At 35.7% G+C, this 17500-nt stretch overlaps 1 protein-coding gene across 1 annotated transcript in view; it reads right to left on the reverse strand.

Moving 5' to 3' along the window:
- Positions 1–17500, reverse strand: part of LOC125038526 (protein FAN-like) — a 19347-nt gene that overhangs the window by 1385 nt on the left and 462 nt on the right. The window contains exons 2-21 of the mRNA XM_047632026.1: positions 16138–16279; positions 15925–16049; positions 15178–15268; positions 12716–12829; positions 11881–12066; positions 11567–11638; positions 9601–9660; positions 8749–8891; positions 8263–8425; positions 7691–7845; positions 6397–6575; positions 5719–5850; positions 5151–5390; positions 4538–4734; positions 3557–3651; positions 3127–3227; positions 2520–2783; positions 1801–1942; positions 1187–1296; positions 1–353 (exon numbers count right to left, since the gene is read on the reverse strand). The exon at positions 1–353 is cut by the window's left edge and continues 1385 nt beyond it. Coding sequence (XP_047487982.1) covers positions 262–353; positions 1187–1296; positions 1801–1942; positions 2520–2783; positions 3127–3227; positions 3557–3651; positions 4538–4734; positions 5151–5390; positions 5719–5850; positions 6397–6575; positions 7691–7845; positions 8263–8425; positions 8749–8891; positions 9601–9660; positions 11567–11638; positions 11881–12066; positions 12716–12829; positions 15178–15268; positions 15925–16049; positions 16138–16279 — 2803 coding nt within the window. The 3' untranslated portion in view covers positions 1–261. The remainder of the gene's footprint in view (positions 354–1186; positions 1297–1800; positions 1943–2519; positions 2784–3126; positions 3228–3556; positions 3652–4537; positions 4735–5150; positions 5391–5718; positions 5851–6396; positions 6576–7690; positions 7846–8262; positions 8426–8748; positions 8892–9600; positions 9661–11566; positions 11639–11880; positions 12067–12715; positions 12830–15177; positions 15269–15924; positions 16050–16137; positions 16280–17500) is intronic.

Below are 17500 nucleotides of genomic sequence, written 5' to 3' on the forward strand. Positions count from 1 at the left end.
AATTGGAAGTGCTATATATTATGCCATTATTATAAATATATACCTATACAAGAGATTTCTCAATAACTTGGAGAAAGGAAAGCAACAGCTGTATTCAGACAACTATAATTTATAACAATATATCTCATATATCTGTATCATTCATTAAATGCTCTCCAGGATAAAAACCAAGACGCGCTTAAAAATACATCGCTTACTGCATGAATAAAGAGGCAAGAGTAAGGTGTCCCAACATTATCTTCACAGTCAGATAAGGTTCCATTAATCTGTACCCCAAAGAATGATGCGTCGGTCTTCACTGACAGTTACAAGGTGTTGGTTATCAGGAGATATAGCCAAACATGTCACTGGACCTGTAAATAAATATAGTGTTATTTCAGAGGAGGAGGAGGAGGAGGAGGAGGAGGAGGAGGAGGAGGAGGAGGAGGAGGAGGAGGAGGAGGAGGAGGAGGAGGAGGAGGAGGAGGAGGGAGGAGGGAGGAGGAGGAAGGAGGAAGGAGGAAGGAGGAGGGAGGAGGAGGATGAGGAGGATGAGGAGGTTGAGGAGGGAGGAGGAGGAAGGAGGAGAAAGGAGGAAGGAGGAGGAAGGAGGAAGGAGGAGCAAGGAGGAAGAAGGAGGAGGAGGAGGAGGAGGAGGAGGAGGAGGAGGAGGAGGAGGAGGAGGAGGAGGAGGAGGAGGAGGAGGAGGAGGAGGAGGAGGAAGGAGGAGGAGGAGGAGGAGGAGGAGGAGGAGGAGGAGGAGGAGGAGGAGGAGGAGGAGGAGGAGGAGGAGGAGGAGGAGAAGGAGGAAGAAGGAGAAGAGGAAAAGAAGAAGAGGAAAAGAAGAAGAAGAAGAGCAAAAGAAGAAGAAGAGCAAAAGAAGAAGAAGAAAAAAAAAGGAGAAGGAGAAGGAGAAGGATAAGGAGGAGGAGGAGGCAAAGGAGAAGGAGGAAAAGGAAATGGATTATATTCCATGTGATCTTCCAAACATATTCATTCTATTTACTTTGACGAGCCTCACATTTGCTCGGTACTTTGGATATTTCGTAATGACTCATTAAGTATGCTACTCCATTTACCCACCATCCCTGAACTTAAACATTCCAACAAAAATAAAATCTGAATATATAAAATCACACATCACATCTTGACAAAATTCTCTTTCAGCTAATGATTCACGAAGATAAACCTTAACAAGAACACAAACCAGTGTGAGAAGTCAGCCTCTTGATCACAGCACCAGTTCCCATGTCAAACACAATGACATCGCCGCTGACACTTCCACCTATCACCAGCCGTCCTTCCCATGCCACGCACCTGTCAGATTGTGTAATTAGTGTCAAAAGCATAATAAATGTCAGGGTGGTTATAACCAACACAATAATATATTCTATTGGAATGATGAATTGGTTGGCTCACGCAATGAATACAGTCACATGAGGACTGCTCGTCAATCTGTACAAAATGACTGAAATTTACCTTCAACCTTGTTATTAGTAATATTAGTGTTTGATTCATCTTAACCCATTGCTGTTGGATGTAGTTTTATATATTCAATATTCACCTTTTCTTTCTTTCTTTCTTTCTTTTTCCAACCACGCATGCACTGTTGCACTCACTCTTGCACTCACACACGCACACATTCACACACTCTACACTCAAGCACACACACACACATCTAAACAATGACAACCTCAGACTGTGATACTGTAGAAAATGTAATAACGATGTGCTGAATTTCCCTATGGCTTTATTTTAACATGGTTGATTTCATAGTTCTTTAAAAAGGAAGGAAAGATGAAGTAGAGAAGAAAAACTTACCTTATATTTTCTTGCAAATCATGGATACAAATCTTGTTGCCTTGATGAGCATCTACAATCGTCAAGAGTCCATCATCCCCAGCTGTTAACACTCTGTCCTCATTGTCACTCCAGGCTATTGCATTTACGCTGCTGGTGTGACCTAAAGGAGAAATTCTGTTTTAAAGATTTTCTATCACATGAGATACTAAGATTTAGTATTAAATTTTGCTGTAATTAAACATATCTATGGATACCATGTTATAAAAAGTGTATGCATGATAAAACAAATATAAATGATGTTTTTTTTTTCTGCAATGTCAAATTTCCTCATCTTTTCATGGCAACCAACTGACTGAACATCAAAAGTTTAAATTCAGACTTTAGTAATTTATCCTGTACCTTATTTTCTCATGATTAATTACTTCAGTGTTTAGGTAATGAAAAACAAAAATTTGGCTTCCCTTCACCAATTCAAATCCTTCCCCCCTTCAGAACGTTCCCCTTAACTTACTATGATGGCCTCATATTCAATGATCTTGGCATGAAATATGTCTTTACAGTAAAAAGAAGGATAACAAAAAAGGGAAGACAAAAAAAAAATCTATCTAATTTTAGTATATTCCAAAATGCTACATGATACTTAGCAAATCTGTAAAAAGAAGAGGAAAACAAGGAAGAGAGAGAAAAAGAAAAAGAAGTGCCTCCCAAATAACCCAATACAAAAAATGTATACGTACAACTAATTTGGTGCACCAAGTCACCAGCTGGAAGGAGCCACACAGCCAGGGTGCCATCCTGTGTGCCTGAGGCCAAGAGGGAACCAGCAGGATGAAGGGCCACACACGTCACTGGGGAGTCATGGTCCATCTCACACAGGATGTTCTCCCCAGCGGACATTGAGCCTCCTTTTCCTCTCCCGTTATTGTCTCTCTCTTTTCTCTGAGCATTTCCATTGGCTCCAATTTCTAGTGACCATGTGCGTACAGTACAGTCCCAGGAGCCTGAAGTTCAAAGGATTTTCATTATTTTGGAGTATCGAAGAGAATGCAATAATTATCACAGACACACATTAAAAAAACAATAAACTATGCATGTACAATCACATAAGCATGTTTCAACATACACATGCACATGCACACGCAAATGCACACAGTCATATCTATATCATGTATATATATGAAAGTGATGCATATAGACATTCAAACCTGCTGTATTATGTATACATGCTGAGCCTGCATTTACTCTCTAATAATAAAAATACATGCATGATATCCACATATGAGTTCCAGACTTGTAATTAGTACCTGAAAACAAAAATGAGCAAATATACAAGGCAAAACTAACCAGTCACAAGGACATCCTGGTTCCATTGCATGCACGACACAGCATCACAATGTGCCTCCAACAAAGGATGGACCTGGCTGAATTCTAAGCTGTACTTGTATCTGGAATACGAAAATCAAAATACTGGCTCAGTCTGTGTAAAAATGCATAATATAAAGTCAAAAACATATTAACAGATTTATAACAAAATACTTCCAAATCAACTGCAGAATCTGTGCATCAGTACATATGATTGAAAGGTCATTTAATAAAAAAATTATAGTTATATTCTTTTATCACAATATACTATCATCATTCTATAATCATCTACTAAGCCACTTCTACAATCCAATATATAATGCTTTTATGAATCAATAGTAAGCAAACTCTTTCATTTACATTTTACAAAACTTAACAAAGCTTTTCATTCAGTGTCCCTGCAAATACTTACACAGTATTGTCCCAAGAGCCCACCAGCACTGTGTCTGTTCCTGGAAGGTGTAGGCAAGACGAGGCTGCCATTGAGCTAATCCGCACACTTCTTACCTTCAGATTGTGGGAAAACAAATTAATTTTTTCAGTGAATAAATATTGTCTTAGGTTATTTTCAATCATAATCAAAATCCTAAGTTGGTAGAGCTTTTTATAATTTTTAAATATATATATCCGCAATATGTGCAAGTATGAAAGAGCAGGTTTTTGTGTAAGTATACCATGTTCACTAGTTTTGCCAAGTGTTTAGTAAAAGTTATGTATGATGTCATGGAGTTCTTAAATAGTGCATCCATTAAGGTTGTAGTCAGTCTTCACTGAGATGGTCCAGGTTAACACATCCTTTTACAGTTACCTACCTGGACAAATTTTGAAATAAATGTTAAATTCAGTTAGAATAAAATAATGTAGGAACTTTGCAGAAAAATGGAATAAAATATAATTAACTAGAACTAAAGGATTTAATCCATGTACAGGTTTCCCTTTAATTAATTTTCTATGATATCAAAGCCAGGCTTCAATGTTAGTTATAAAACAGTGGCATCGTGACATCACCCTACATTCCACCATGTGGAAAGACTTGGCATATCTGTAGTATTGATATGAGTGGTGGATATGAGCACTGGTAAAGTTATATGTACTGTTAATAAAACTGGTATTGGTAATGTCATAAATATTGGTATTAATGTTGATGCTATTGTTGTTATCGGTACTGATTGGTTTTAGTGTTTATGTTGGCCCTAAGTAATGCCATTCATTTTGGCACCAATGTTGATATTGGTGCTATTACTGATATCAGTACTAGCACTTCTAATAGCTGTTTTTTGGAGGTGTGAATGCATACAGTGTATAGTGTACAGAAGTGAGCATGAATATAATCTATTATGAATATTATCTTTTACACAATATCAATCATAGTCAAAACTCCTAACAACCTCACCTGATTTAATTTTGGCAAGGTGTACATCTTCAGCAATGCATCTTGGCCAACTGAGAGGATATTCTGGCTGTCTGTTGTGAAGACCACCCCTGTGATGGCTTCTCTGTGGGCCCTACATTCCCGCAGTAATCTGAGGTCAGCCAAACGTTGCCAGAGACATGTGGAGCTAGGATTGTGGGCTTTATTATCATTGTTCTCTGAAAATTTATAAAAAAAAAAAAAAAGGTTTAATATACTAAAATCTGCATTGTATTTCTATGTTCATTTGCAAAGTGATAACAAATATAAACTGCACAGATGCATTTGTTTTATTTTGTACGAGGGCAATGCATTACTCTTCTACATAACTGTTAATACAAAATTCACATATGGTTAATACTCTTATCTAATACTTCATAAACTGTTACCCTAAAATTACAAGTAAAATATGGTAACAACCTAAGTACAAAGAATTAAGAAACACAATTTATAACACCATGTACAAAGCATTACCTATCTAACAGCTTTATACTTGAATACTTTCATCCCATATGCAAAAAAAACAATCTCCCCTAAAAGACAATACACCTGTTAACTGATCACCTCTACTGTTAGCTGCCTCTTAATCACTTACCCCCACTGTCTGCTCGTTCTTCCTCTGCCTCACTGCAAATACTACTTTCTGATATTCCGTTACTCAAATACATCGAGTCGTAAACCCCAAAAGACCGCGATCTCTGGGGATGTGGCTTCGAGAAGAGCTGCTTTGGCACTTGTCCAAACTCCGTGATCTGGACCTCCAGGGCAAGCCGGTCATTCAGATCTGTGATGGCTGCCAGATCAACAGAGCCCTCATAGCAAAGATGGTAAAACACTGAAATAACAAAACACACCATTATAACCATGTCTGTACAAGTGCTTCGGGTCCACCATAAAGAAAGGATACAAGGTACTTATGACACATCTATTTATTTGTATTAAATTACTTGAGGCATATCAAAGGTTATGTAAAGTATAGTCATTCCTTTTTATTATATTACATATAGTGTATACATCTACAAAGATTAGAAACTATAAAACACAGACAGATTAACACTTATATTCATTAGACAAAAGAACCAAAAGTCTATCCATTAGAAAAAAAAAAGGAAAATGGAGAAACGGCTTTACTCAAGGGTATCTCAAAATGCAAATATGCTTACAGTTGTCAGCTTTTTCCGCCTCCTCCCCATTCTGCTTGTAGCCAAATATAAGGTCAATCCACAGATGAAGATTCTGAGATACATATTCGGATTCAAGTGCATCTCGCATCGTCTTAATCACAGTTTCTGGTCCTGATGTGATTGAAAAGGAAAGATCTTACTAACAATATTCCAGGCATACCAGTTCTATCTGTGTGTGCGTGTGCCTATTAGTGTGTGTGCGCATTGTGAGTGCATTTACCTGTGCATGTCTTTAGTGTAATTCCTTTTGTAGTTTAGTGGTACAGTAAAGGCCAACCACTAATCACCATTCTATTCATTCACAAATTCTAGAACTTGCTTTTCAAAATAATCAAGGTAGAAATAATAAAATGTCAACAGTGTCCAGAGAATCTTGAACTTGGTATAAGATTTGAGAAAAGACTTCTTGCCTTGCATAATGCCATTAAAGAAGAATATATAATCCAATAATCAATATACAAATAAATCTCAACAAATACTATTGAAAACCAATTCAATTTTCCTCAATCTACTCTATTCAATTTTCCTCAATCTACTCTACAAAACAATCACACATAGAAGAAAAGAAAAAAGTTTTATAGAACAGTACGCACACAGATACAAAAGTCCCTACAGCATCAACAAAAGTCACTACAATGACATCCTGCACATTCTTACCTTTGGCCCAAGGGGGTAACTCCACATCCCCAACTGGTTTTCCATTCTGTCTCACTCCAAAGTTTATTTGCATGGAGTTTGTAAGGAAGTCCGCTGAGGCATCCAAGTCATAGAAGTCTGGGATTAATTCCTTGAAGTCTGAAGGATTTGTTGTGACATTGTACCAAGTGTCTGGTAGGCTGGGGATGATATGAATGCTTTATTTCAATTAGGCCTATTACCTATTTCAATAATTTCTGCTGAGTGTGTATTACAGTAATGTATTCACTTAATTATCAGTCTAATAATCACTTCATTCCTTCCCTCCCTCCCATCTTTCTTCCTTCCTTTATTTCTTTTTTCTTTCATTACTTCCTGCATTCTTTCTTTCTTTTTTCTCTTCCTTCTTTCCTTCCTTCCCTAGTAATAAGGCAATGTGCATATAACTGATATATTAATACATATTGCGGAATTATTCATAAATGTGTTTTCAATCTATAATATTTGACACAAATTCCCTAAAAAGCATTGTACTAGAAAGAGTAACCTCATTCCCTCCCAATACTCCTGAACTTTTTTTTTTTTACATGTAGCCTATAGTGATTAAAACACTGTTTTTATGTAGGGACCATAAGAAATGATAATGTGAAAGAAGACCTTGACAGTCAAACAAACAAAGAAACAGTTGAACAGCAGATCAACCTTCTCTTCTCTTCCCTCCCCTACCCCTCCCCTCTATTCCCTTCCCCTTCCCCTTCCCCTTCCCCTTCCCCTTCCCCTTCCCTTCCCTTCCCTTCCCTTCCCTTCCCTTCCCTTCCCTTCCCTTCCCTTCCCTTCCCTTCCCTTCCCTTCCCTTCCCTTCCCTTCCCTTCCCTTCCCTTCCCTTCCCTTCTCTTCCCTTCCCTTCCCTTCCCTCCCTTCCTACCCTTCCTACCCTTCCTTCCCTTCCTTCCCTTCCTTCCCTTCCTTCCCTTCCTTCCCTTCCTTCCCTCCCTTCCCCTCCCCTCTCCTTTCCACTCCTCCTTTCCTCTCCTCTCCTACAAAACTGAGGGCCCTCTAAGCAGCACACTCTAATGACACTTGTATCATAAATATCTAAATTTATCTATTGAAGTCAATCAATCTTACATTTATGGTAAACACAGCAATAGATATATTACATATAAGGAGTATATTCATGCTGTGAAATAAATAACTAAATTAAAACAACCAGTGAAAATGCAACCAAAGTGGAGCTGCGTACTATGTGGTAAAAATCTCTGACTCAAATTGATCTAGTCTTAAGCAAAGGGTTAACAACGGAAGGTAAGCAAACCTGTTGAACATGCGATCTGGATGATCAAAGCGTCCATTCTGAAGACACAGCATATACTGTGGGTACTGTCGCACTAAGTAAAATAGCACGAATCCAGGGGTAGAATAGTGAGAGCCATACAGGAATCTGGGTTCTGGCATGTCTTTACAGCGCTCCTGTTGTCATTTAAAAATCATAACATTAGAAAATATTGCACAAATATTCTATGTTGCTCTATAACTATTCCTATATCAGATACTGTCTTAAGAAGCTTCCCTTTTCATAGCTATTATGGATGTTCATTCATTTCTATCATCAGCTTATATTCTACTGCCACTACGAAAGTCTACACACACACACACACACACACACACACACACACACACACACAGACACAGACACAGACACAGACACAGACACAGACACAGACACACACACACACACACACACACACACACACACACACACACACACACACACACACACACACACACACACACACACACACACACACACACACACACACACAAAAAAAAAAAAAAAAAAAAAAAAAGGCTGAAAAACTATAACTCAAACATCTATCTTAGTCTTACCTTTAGTCGCTTCAGTCGGCATTCATTGAGGGCTCCTACAGGCTTTGATAGATCCCTATATATAGCAGGATCTCCCAAGTCTAGGGATTCACTAACATAGTCTGCCAGTACCCACGGAAATACTGGATACTGTGTTAAATCGTTAACACTACGATCTGCTTGGCTGGAAGAAAGAAATTATTGGTGTAAGGATAAAATATGCTTGAGTGTTCTCCTGTCTCAACAAACTGGAATTAGGATACCGATATATTTCTTTCTTATATATTGCTGCACTAAAATATCATAGGATCTTTACAAAGGAATATAATAAAATCATCTTTAAATTCTAACTCCTGGGAGTACTTTATAATCTTCTTAGTTTATTTGTAATGTCTAGTTTACCTAAGCCATCATCTGTAAGGATAACTGTATGTATATTTGCATAAAGAAATGTCTTTTGAGAAAATGTAAGAAATATGACTATACAATTTCCCTGATTTCCCTCACCTATTTAGATAAGAGAGGTACTCAAAATTAGATATAGCTCCTGCTTGCCACTGATAGCTGATGTTGTCCTGCCGCATGTCATCTACACTAACATTCTCCTGCTGCATCAAGCATTCATACAGGTTATCTCTTTCTTCCGACTCCTGAAAAAGAAAACATATTGATTATAATACAAATATCTATAAACTGTTCATAAACAGGGTTGGTTCCAAGTATGAGAACACTAAGCAGCAAATTTGGAGACCCCTGACATGGTCGTGGCAGCCATATAAAGAATGTAATATTGTGTTAACTGGCTGTGACATGAAAAACACTAATCAAAAGTATGATTGAGGTGGTGGAGGGGCCCCCAATTCAACTTGTAAATAAAGTAATGAGCCAGTCAAATAAAAAAAAAAAGAGAAAAGATAAAGAAAAAAATCACTTTATAAGTATCTTCTGTTATTTACACATGATTTCAATGACAGTCAATATTTTTTATGGAATAGGAAAAAACATATAATCACATACTAATGTCACTCAGAATTCTTCTCCCTTTGTAAATTTTACCAATTTGACAAATAACAACTGAAATGACATTTATTTTTAAACACATACTGTATGCTTTATCATTTAATCAACTGGACCAGTAAGTTAACATGCTGTTTGAATTGCCCAGGAAAACTCAAAGCAATGATATAATTTTTTCTATTCTTTCTAAAACTCTATTACTATAAACCCACACACAACCCCTAGCCATGATAAATGAATTTAGCTTCAGAAGGCTACAAACTCATACTGAATCCAAAAGAAATAAAATGTAAAAAGTGTATGTACTTATTTCTACAGAATGTAACATTAGAATACAAATACCTTAAATGTCAGCAGAAGATGTTTGACCATACACTGATCCCTACAGAACACCTCCAGGCCCTGAGAAATATGAGTATGTAAATATTAATTTATTCTGTAACACATGAAATAATTATATTGCCTATAGAAAGCATTATCACAGTCACATATCGAAATGTGAAGAATTACTTGCAGATTATATTAAACTCAATTTACAGCTTTCTTATAAAAACATTCGTAATTATATCACCATAATACATAACAGATATTCACTTTCTTTTACTTTTCAACTATAAATATCATGGGATGAAGAAAAAAAAAAAATCAAAGATTAAAGGGATGCACTGTTTAAATGGAAATCATATACTAGATAAATTTATATGCACTGCAATTCTACTTCATTGTAAATGAGATGGCGGATGAAGGATGATGCTTAGCATAAAAGAAACATTTAGCTCTTTACTAGAAGGAAGGAAGGAAGAAAAGAAAGAAAGAAAGAAAGAACAAAAGTAGGGGAGAGGGATATCATACTTGACAATAAATCCAGAGAGTGTTGATAGCCCAATATCCCTATGGAATGAACCAGAATAAAGGCACATGTTTGATGGCAAAACATTTCAAACGTTTAAAAGTTTTTGTTCCTTCCTGTTTTTGACGGAACTTCTTGGTCAGATATCTTGGTTTGGTTTCATACCCAAACATAATATTTATATATAGTCTCAATTCATTGGTATTATGGGTGTATATAAATCTCTAACATGATTGACATAAATTTAGGATCACAATGAAACCTTGCTGATAATCTACTTATTTTGTGGTCAGTAAATGATACTATAAACTACGACATTCTCATCATGTCTGTGCCAACCAGAAGCATTAACTGAAGCATACTAAAAGCTTTATCCTTCTCAAGAAGATAAGCACCAGATACTTACATATGCATCATGGCTATGGTATTTAAATTTGCCTTTATTGATTTCATTCTGAATTCTCAAATTAAAAAATCTATCTCTGTTGTTACTAGCAGATATCATCCTTGTACAAAAGGGTTCTAAACTGTGTGAAAGTAATTTTCCACTTTTTTAGTTATCGTTAACATTCTATGCTTCATAATATCTCAGTGAATTATTCTTTATTTCTATCTTAATTCCTTCATGATCTTCAGTTAATGCTAAATCAAGTTGAGAAAATACTTTCTCCTCATTAAATTCACTATCACTACTAACACCCATGACCATGCTGTTTTCTTCCATGATTAACCCACCCACAACAGGTGCCTCCCATTGAAAGACCCCCTAATTTCCAGCTGGTACCTATAGCAGCGAGAACCCGCTGCTGGGGACCCACGCATGAGAAACACACAATCGGCAACCCAATCAGAGTAAGCAAAGAACACGTGTCTCTGACCGTTGAGATACCAATCACATTTGGGTTTATACTCTCATCCACTACAAAGGGAACGAAGTCATCACATCATTGAGGCTCTGTTTACAGTGATAGCAAGCCATGTGTTGTGATTATTTTTGACAAATTCAGCTTGCTTGCTTGCTTTTATCATAAAAAATGCACCTTAAACAGAATTCTCCCTCAACAAACAACCCTTGTTAAGTTAGCACCCCAGGTTGTGGTGCTAGGCTACCTAGTACAATAAGGACCAACCTAGTATCTGGCTAGCATAAATAGAAGAAAACTCTGGTTTACAACCTAAAACCTTTATGTCAAATAGGTGTCATCACACTCAAGGTTAAGCAACAAATTAACAAACTGCTGTACAAATCTTTTATCTCCTCTTTTCCATCTCCCAACTTTATTTATGTTCAAACTTCACATCAAAACTCTGACATTTTCTCACGTTCACCATACATCAAAGAAATAAAGTTAGAAGAAGAAGAAGAAGAAGAAGAAGAAGAAGAAGAAGAAGAAGGAGGAAAGAAAAATAAATAAAAATCAGAGCTCAAGTAAAATACAAGGGGACTGTAATACTTACAACTTGCCGTAGTAAGAAGCGTCGTTTGATGACTTGTCTTATCTCATGCAGACCAATTCTTATGACTGGAAACTGGATCATGAAAAATCACTCTATGAGTGCATATTACACATTTACATTTTACTACCATTTAAAAGAAATAGAGGTATTTTCTTTAGAAATACACATCAGCAAGTATAAGAAAACAACTTGACCAAATAATTTCTATATAATATCAGAGATTCACAGGAGAATTGTAACTGCTCATTCATAATGTCATGTACAATAAAGAATCCCAACATTGTAACATAAAAGATAAATAAATATAAAGTCACCTTTTCAGCATTATTGTGCGGCTGGAAATAAAGCGTTGACGTTGTAAGCAGAACCGTCCCAGGATTGGTCACAAGGGGCGTGACCTTGTTTGCCTGGCTCTCCAACACAACCGTTTCCGAGATGTCTTCGAGCAGTGATCGGTCAAACTTTTTTCTTCTCTGCCTTGACCTTACAATGGCTTGAATCTGTAGAGTAATGCTCTTTATCAATATCTATACAGCATACATACACATTTTGTTATATTTTAGTTGTATGATTATGTAGCCAAAACATCCATTTAATTACATAAACATTGAAGTACAAATGTTAGAGATTTACAACCTATGTAATACAAAGGAAACTCCACAATGTGACTGCATATCGAATGAAATCCCAATAATGAATTATGGGACACATTTTTTTTTATTTTTTTTTTTTCCCCTTTTCCCTTATGTGACAAGATAAATAATGGGAATAGTGACAGATCAAAGCTGTTGGTTAAAATACTAAATAAAAGTTAAAAAAAAAAAAAAAAAAAAAAAAAAACTGACATGAGGGAATGCCAACAAGGGTTAGGGGGAAGGGAAGGAAGAAATGCCAGGCCTTGGGCAATTCAGGGAAGTTTTCCTTTTTAGTTCTTTTTCAAAGGTGGGTTGCACAACTTATAACTTGAGTCAACACTAACTGGGAAGTAGTTTTTATATGTCAGACGCCAGGCGTACAAGACAGAAATTGAACATCTTTCATATCTTAAATTCTCTATTAGAGCAGTACACTTTTTATTCTCAAACACTTAAACACTTGACAAAGAAATACTAAAACATAAATAATAATAACAACATAAAATAGTCCTACCATTGTATTTTGGTCATTTGGTGGCAAAGTTGAAGCTCTCTGCAGCTGACACACTTGAGGCAAAACAGTTGAAGCCTTCACGTACACCAGTTCAAAAGTGTGACTGTGAATCTCCTGTGAATAAAGGCAGAGAGTTAGCTCATATGATGAGAAATATCAACCCAGTCACTAATCATTTAGTAGCTATATATTAACCTTAACCCACTTAGTCTGGATAACACAACCATAATGTTATAAAAAAAAAATTTGGTTGAGGAGTTGGTAAAGTGAATATGTGGTCATGGTAAAATTTGGTTGAGGGCCAGGGTGATGAGAATATGTTCTTGGAGAAAGATAAGACTCAGTAGGCTTTTAGGAATGCTCTCTTGCATTATCTCCATCAGTAAACATAGGTGGAATGAACCATCCATGAGCTGTGACTAGAAGAAGACTGGCGCCAGAGAGCATACAATTCCCATGCAAGGGATCCTATTCCTGCCTACCATGACCTGCAGTGCAGGATGCTTTAAATAAAATAAAATAGTATGAAAATATAAACAAATGAAAGATACAACATAATGCCACTTATGCCATTGTTATTGCTGAGAGATGTAGACTACCTAGAGAGATAACACGGAGTATGCTCAAGAAAACAGTTTATTTCCAGCTTGACACAGCATATGCTAACAAGGGAGAAATTTAGTCCCTGGGAAATAACAAAAAAGCAAATAATGCTTATGCAGAAATAAAAAAATAATAACGTTGCAAAGGGGAGGCAAGGAGTCTTGTTACCCCACACGAAAGTTCCAATAGGTTGAGCCTACAAGCCAACATCTGGGAGAGTTGTCACCCAAGTGAACCTAATGCCCAAAATTTGCTTGACCTGCAGATCTTGATGTGCCCAGAGCCAACAGGGTAGAGGGGATCATCTGCCAATAGGCATATATATTTATATATATATATATATATATATATATATATATATATATATATTTAATATATATATATATATATTTAATATATATATTTAATACATATATATATATATGTGTGTATATATATATATATATATATATATATATATGTATATATGTATATATGTATATATATATATATATATATATATATATATATATATATATATATATGTATATATATATATATATATATATATATATATATATATATATGTACACATATATATATGTACATATATCTATGTACATACATATGTCTGTGTACATACATATATCTATGTATATACATATGTGTGTGTGTGTGTGTGTGTGTGTGTGTGTGTGTGTGTGTGTGTGTGTGTGTGTGTGTGTGTGTGTGTGTGTGTGTGTGTGTGTGTGTATGTGTGTGTGTGTGTGTGTGTGTGTGTGTGTGTGTGTGTGTGTGTGTGTGTGTGTGTGTGTGTGTGTGTGTGTGTATGTGTGTTTATGTGTGTGTGTGTGTGTGTGTGTGTGTGTGTGTGTGTGTGTGTGTGTGTGTGTGTGTGTGTGTGTGTGTGTGTATGTGTGTGTGTGTGTGTGTGTGTGTGTGTGTGTGTGTGTGTGTGTGTGTGTGTGTGTGTGTGTGTGTGTGTGTGTGTGTGTGTGTGTGTGTATGTGTGTATGTGTGTATGTGTGTGTGTGTGTGTGTGTGTGTGTGTGTGTGTGTGTGTGTGTGTGTATGTGTGTGTGTGTGTGTGTACATATAGATAGATAGATAGATGTATATATATGTATATATGTATATATGTATAATTATGTATAAATATGTATATATATGTTTATATATATGTATATATATATATGTGTATATATATATGTATGTATATATATATGAATATATATGTACATATGTTTTTTTGTTAGTATGAAGATAATGCCTTGACAGAGAGATGATTTTTTACTGATAGTAAACCATGATATTGCAATTCTATGGCACTATAATTATTTAGTTACTCTCAAGAGGGTAATTGCCTCTTCTAAGAAGCTATATTGTATAATTTTTTTGTATGCTGTAGTGGGGTGAATAACTCTACATTGTTGCTCAAAGAGAAATCAAAATTTTATCATAAAATCCCTAACCTTTACCACAAAACTGTCATCATCCAATTCCTTTTTATTTTCTAATAAAAAAATTGGAAGAAGACAATTTGGTTGCATCTGAATAGTTTTTCCAACAAAAGAGCAAAGAAAACAGATAAACACAGAGAGAGAGAGAGAGAGAGAGAGAGAGAGAGAGAGAGAGAGAGAGAGAGAGAGAGAGAGAGAGAGAGAGAGAGAGAGAGAGAGAGAGAGAGAGAGAGAGATCTAGTCTACCCGTTTTCAAATTTAAAGCTAACTAAAAAATGCACAAATCAAAATTTTTCTATTAATTAACTCTTACTAAATAGAAAACTTTATATTCAACTATCATCAGTTAACAATACACAAAAAAAACAAACTTTTGGCAGATACTAGTTAAGAATTGTCCAGGCAAATACTGTTTCTTACCCTGCAAAATCTATAAGGCTGAAGAATATTTCCTTCCAACATCTCTACAGTCATGCCACATTTTACTTCAATATACGTTCTATCACCATCACTGAAAATACAAAAAGACTTATTCAATAATTTGTACCAATCTGTGAATGCAAAATTAATATGAATTCAGTTTATGAAGTAATAACAATGAGATATTCATCATTAGCAAAGCTTATAATAAAACATTGTAGTTTATGAATCAAAATAAAATATGTAAACAATGCATTCCCTTCTTACAAAATCAAGCAGGGAAACTATCTGCTGAAATCTCTTTTACTGAACTGGATATATAAAGAAATCTGAACCAAAAATACATTTATCAACCTGAATAAATGTTATTCATCATGACATCAATAGTTCCAAACAATCTTATCACTTACATAGTAAAATGAAGTGTACTGATACAGCTTTTGAGAAATATATGAAACAAAATAAATGAGGGTTTCTGAGCATGACAGAAAAATACATGCTGCCATATGGAAACATTAGATTCCAAGTGTATGCTTTGTTTAAATGGACTATAGTGCTAGCAACCATTATGATACCTGATGTATCAAATCAATAAAAAAAAAGACATGAATATAAATCAATCAGTCAATAAATACTGTTTTATCAAGTTTTTCTCTCTATGGCCTTTATATTACAGAGGTCCATCAGCACACATATTGTTATGGCACTATCTTTACAAAATCTTCTATTGAATTCCAAGTTTCTCACCCAGTAAGAAGTTCACTCTTGGCTTCTCCTTGACTTTCCTGAACAGACTCAAAGGAGCGCAAAGGAAACTTGATAATTGGAGCACGGGTGTCTCGAGGATCGAACACGAGTGATTTGGAGCAAACCTGGAAGAATAAGAGGTCATCAATAAACACAAACATATGTACAAACATGACTTTCCAGAACACAAACTAATATAAACTTTCCACTGACCTTCAGCCTCCCTCGAAGCTGTCCCTCCTCACATATCGTCTCCCAGCCATCTTCTTTCTTGGCAACATCTTCAGGAAGGTGATAGATGGCCGCGAAGTCCTCAAAGTAAATTTCGCCAGGTTCAAGTAGGAGCAGTGAAAATCTGCAAAGGATAAGGATCACATTGGAAAGTACTAAATACAGCAGATGTCTTATTTCTATGACTTAGAACTATATCAACATTTGAAAACAGTAAAGTAAAAATCATTTGATTGCTATTGTCATAAAGGCTAGATGAATGAAATAAAACAAATCAAACATAAAAATCAATTCTTAACTTTTTTAATAACAGTATTATATCTAAGCGAATAATGTGCTAGAAAAACTAAATATAAAGGCCTAGGCTTTACATAATTCTGAATGACAAACATTTGGTATATTCTTACTAGGCCTATACTATCTATATTAGAAATTAGAAATCTTCCAAGAAGCTTAAACCCTCCAAGCCAGAACTATCCCTTACAGTGGAAGATAAAACTACATCTAAACTAGCATTAAACTCACTGATAGACTTACTTAAAATTACTGCCATAGCCCCATCTGGTATTCATCATATCCAAGGAGTTAATTCCTATACACTACCAATAACTATTTGTGTGGTCTAAAAGTACCAAATACTGAATAGTCTTACCAATTCTGCACATTTCTTAATAGTTTCTGAGTTGAAAACAACATTGAAAACAGAAGATCAGGAAAGTGTTATCACTAAAGTAAGGGTACTACAGATTTCAGAGAAAAAAATCTGATCTATATGCTTCATATGTATATCATTATATAATCCTATCTAATTCTATATTTGTTATGTGAAAAAAGGTGACTGTTCTGAACAGAAGCTCAACGTATTGCCATGACCTCATGACTTACACATTTCTCTACATATATTCCAGCAATTTTTATGCTGGTTCCTTATTTGACAATAATTCAACAGCAGATTATATATCATAGAGATTTGTCTGAATTTGCTGCAGCACAAAGCACGGAGACTGTATCATTGCTGGGCTTAGGTGTATGAGCAAAGATTCACAGATTTTGATATGCAGTTGTGGCCTTAACCTTACGCTCTCTAAGTCATTCGTTACACCTGTTCTCATAGCATTACTTCATTTATGTTTCATGGCCAAACTCTATTTTTTCTCTTTATTCACATAGTCCAATTCACAATTCCACTTGAAACCAATACTCAAAAATATGACAAAAATAAACTCACAGCCTGCCAATCAAACACCCATCTGTCTTACCGAGGCATAACAACAGCGTTCAATTAAGAGTGACAAAACACCCCCAGTCAAAACCAAATGCACACCACACACTAGTAATCAAGCAC

Source organism: Penaeus chinensis, chromosome 25 (assembly GCF_019202785.1).
Source record: "Penaeus chinensis breed Huanghai No. 1 chromosome 25, ASM1920278v2, whole genome shotgun sequence".
Classification (NCBI taxonomy): Eukaryota; Metazoa; Arthropoda; class Malacostraca; order Decapoda; family Penaeidae; genus Penaeus; species Penaeus chinensis.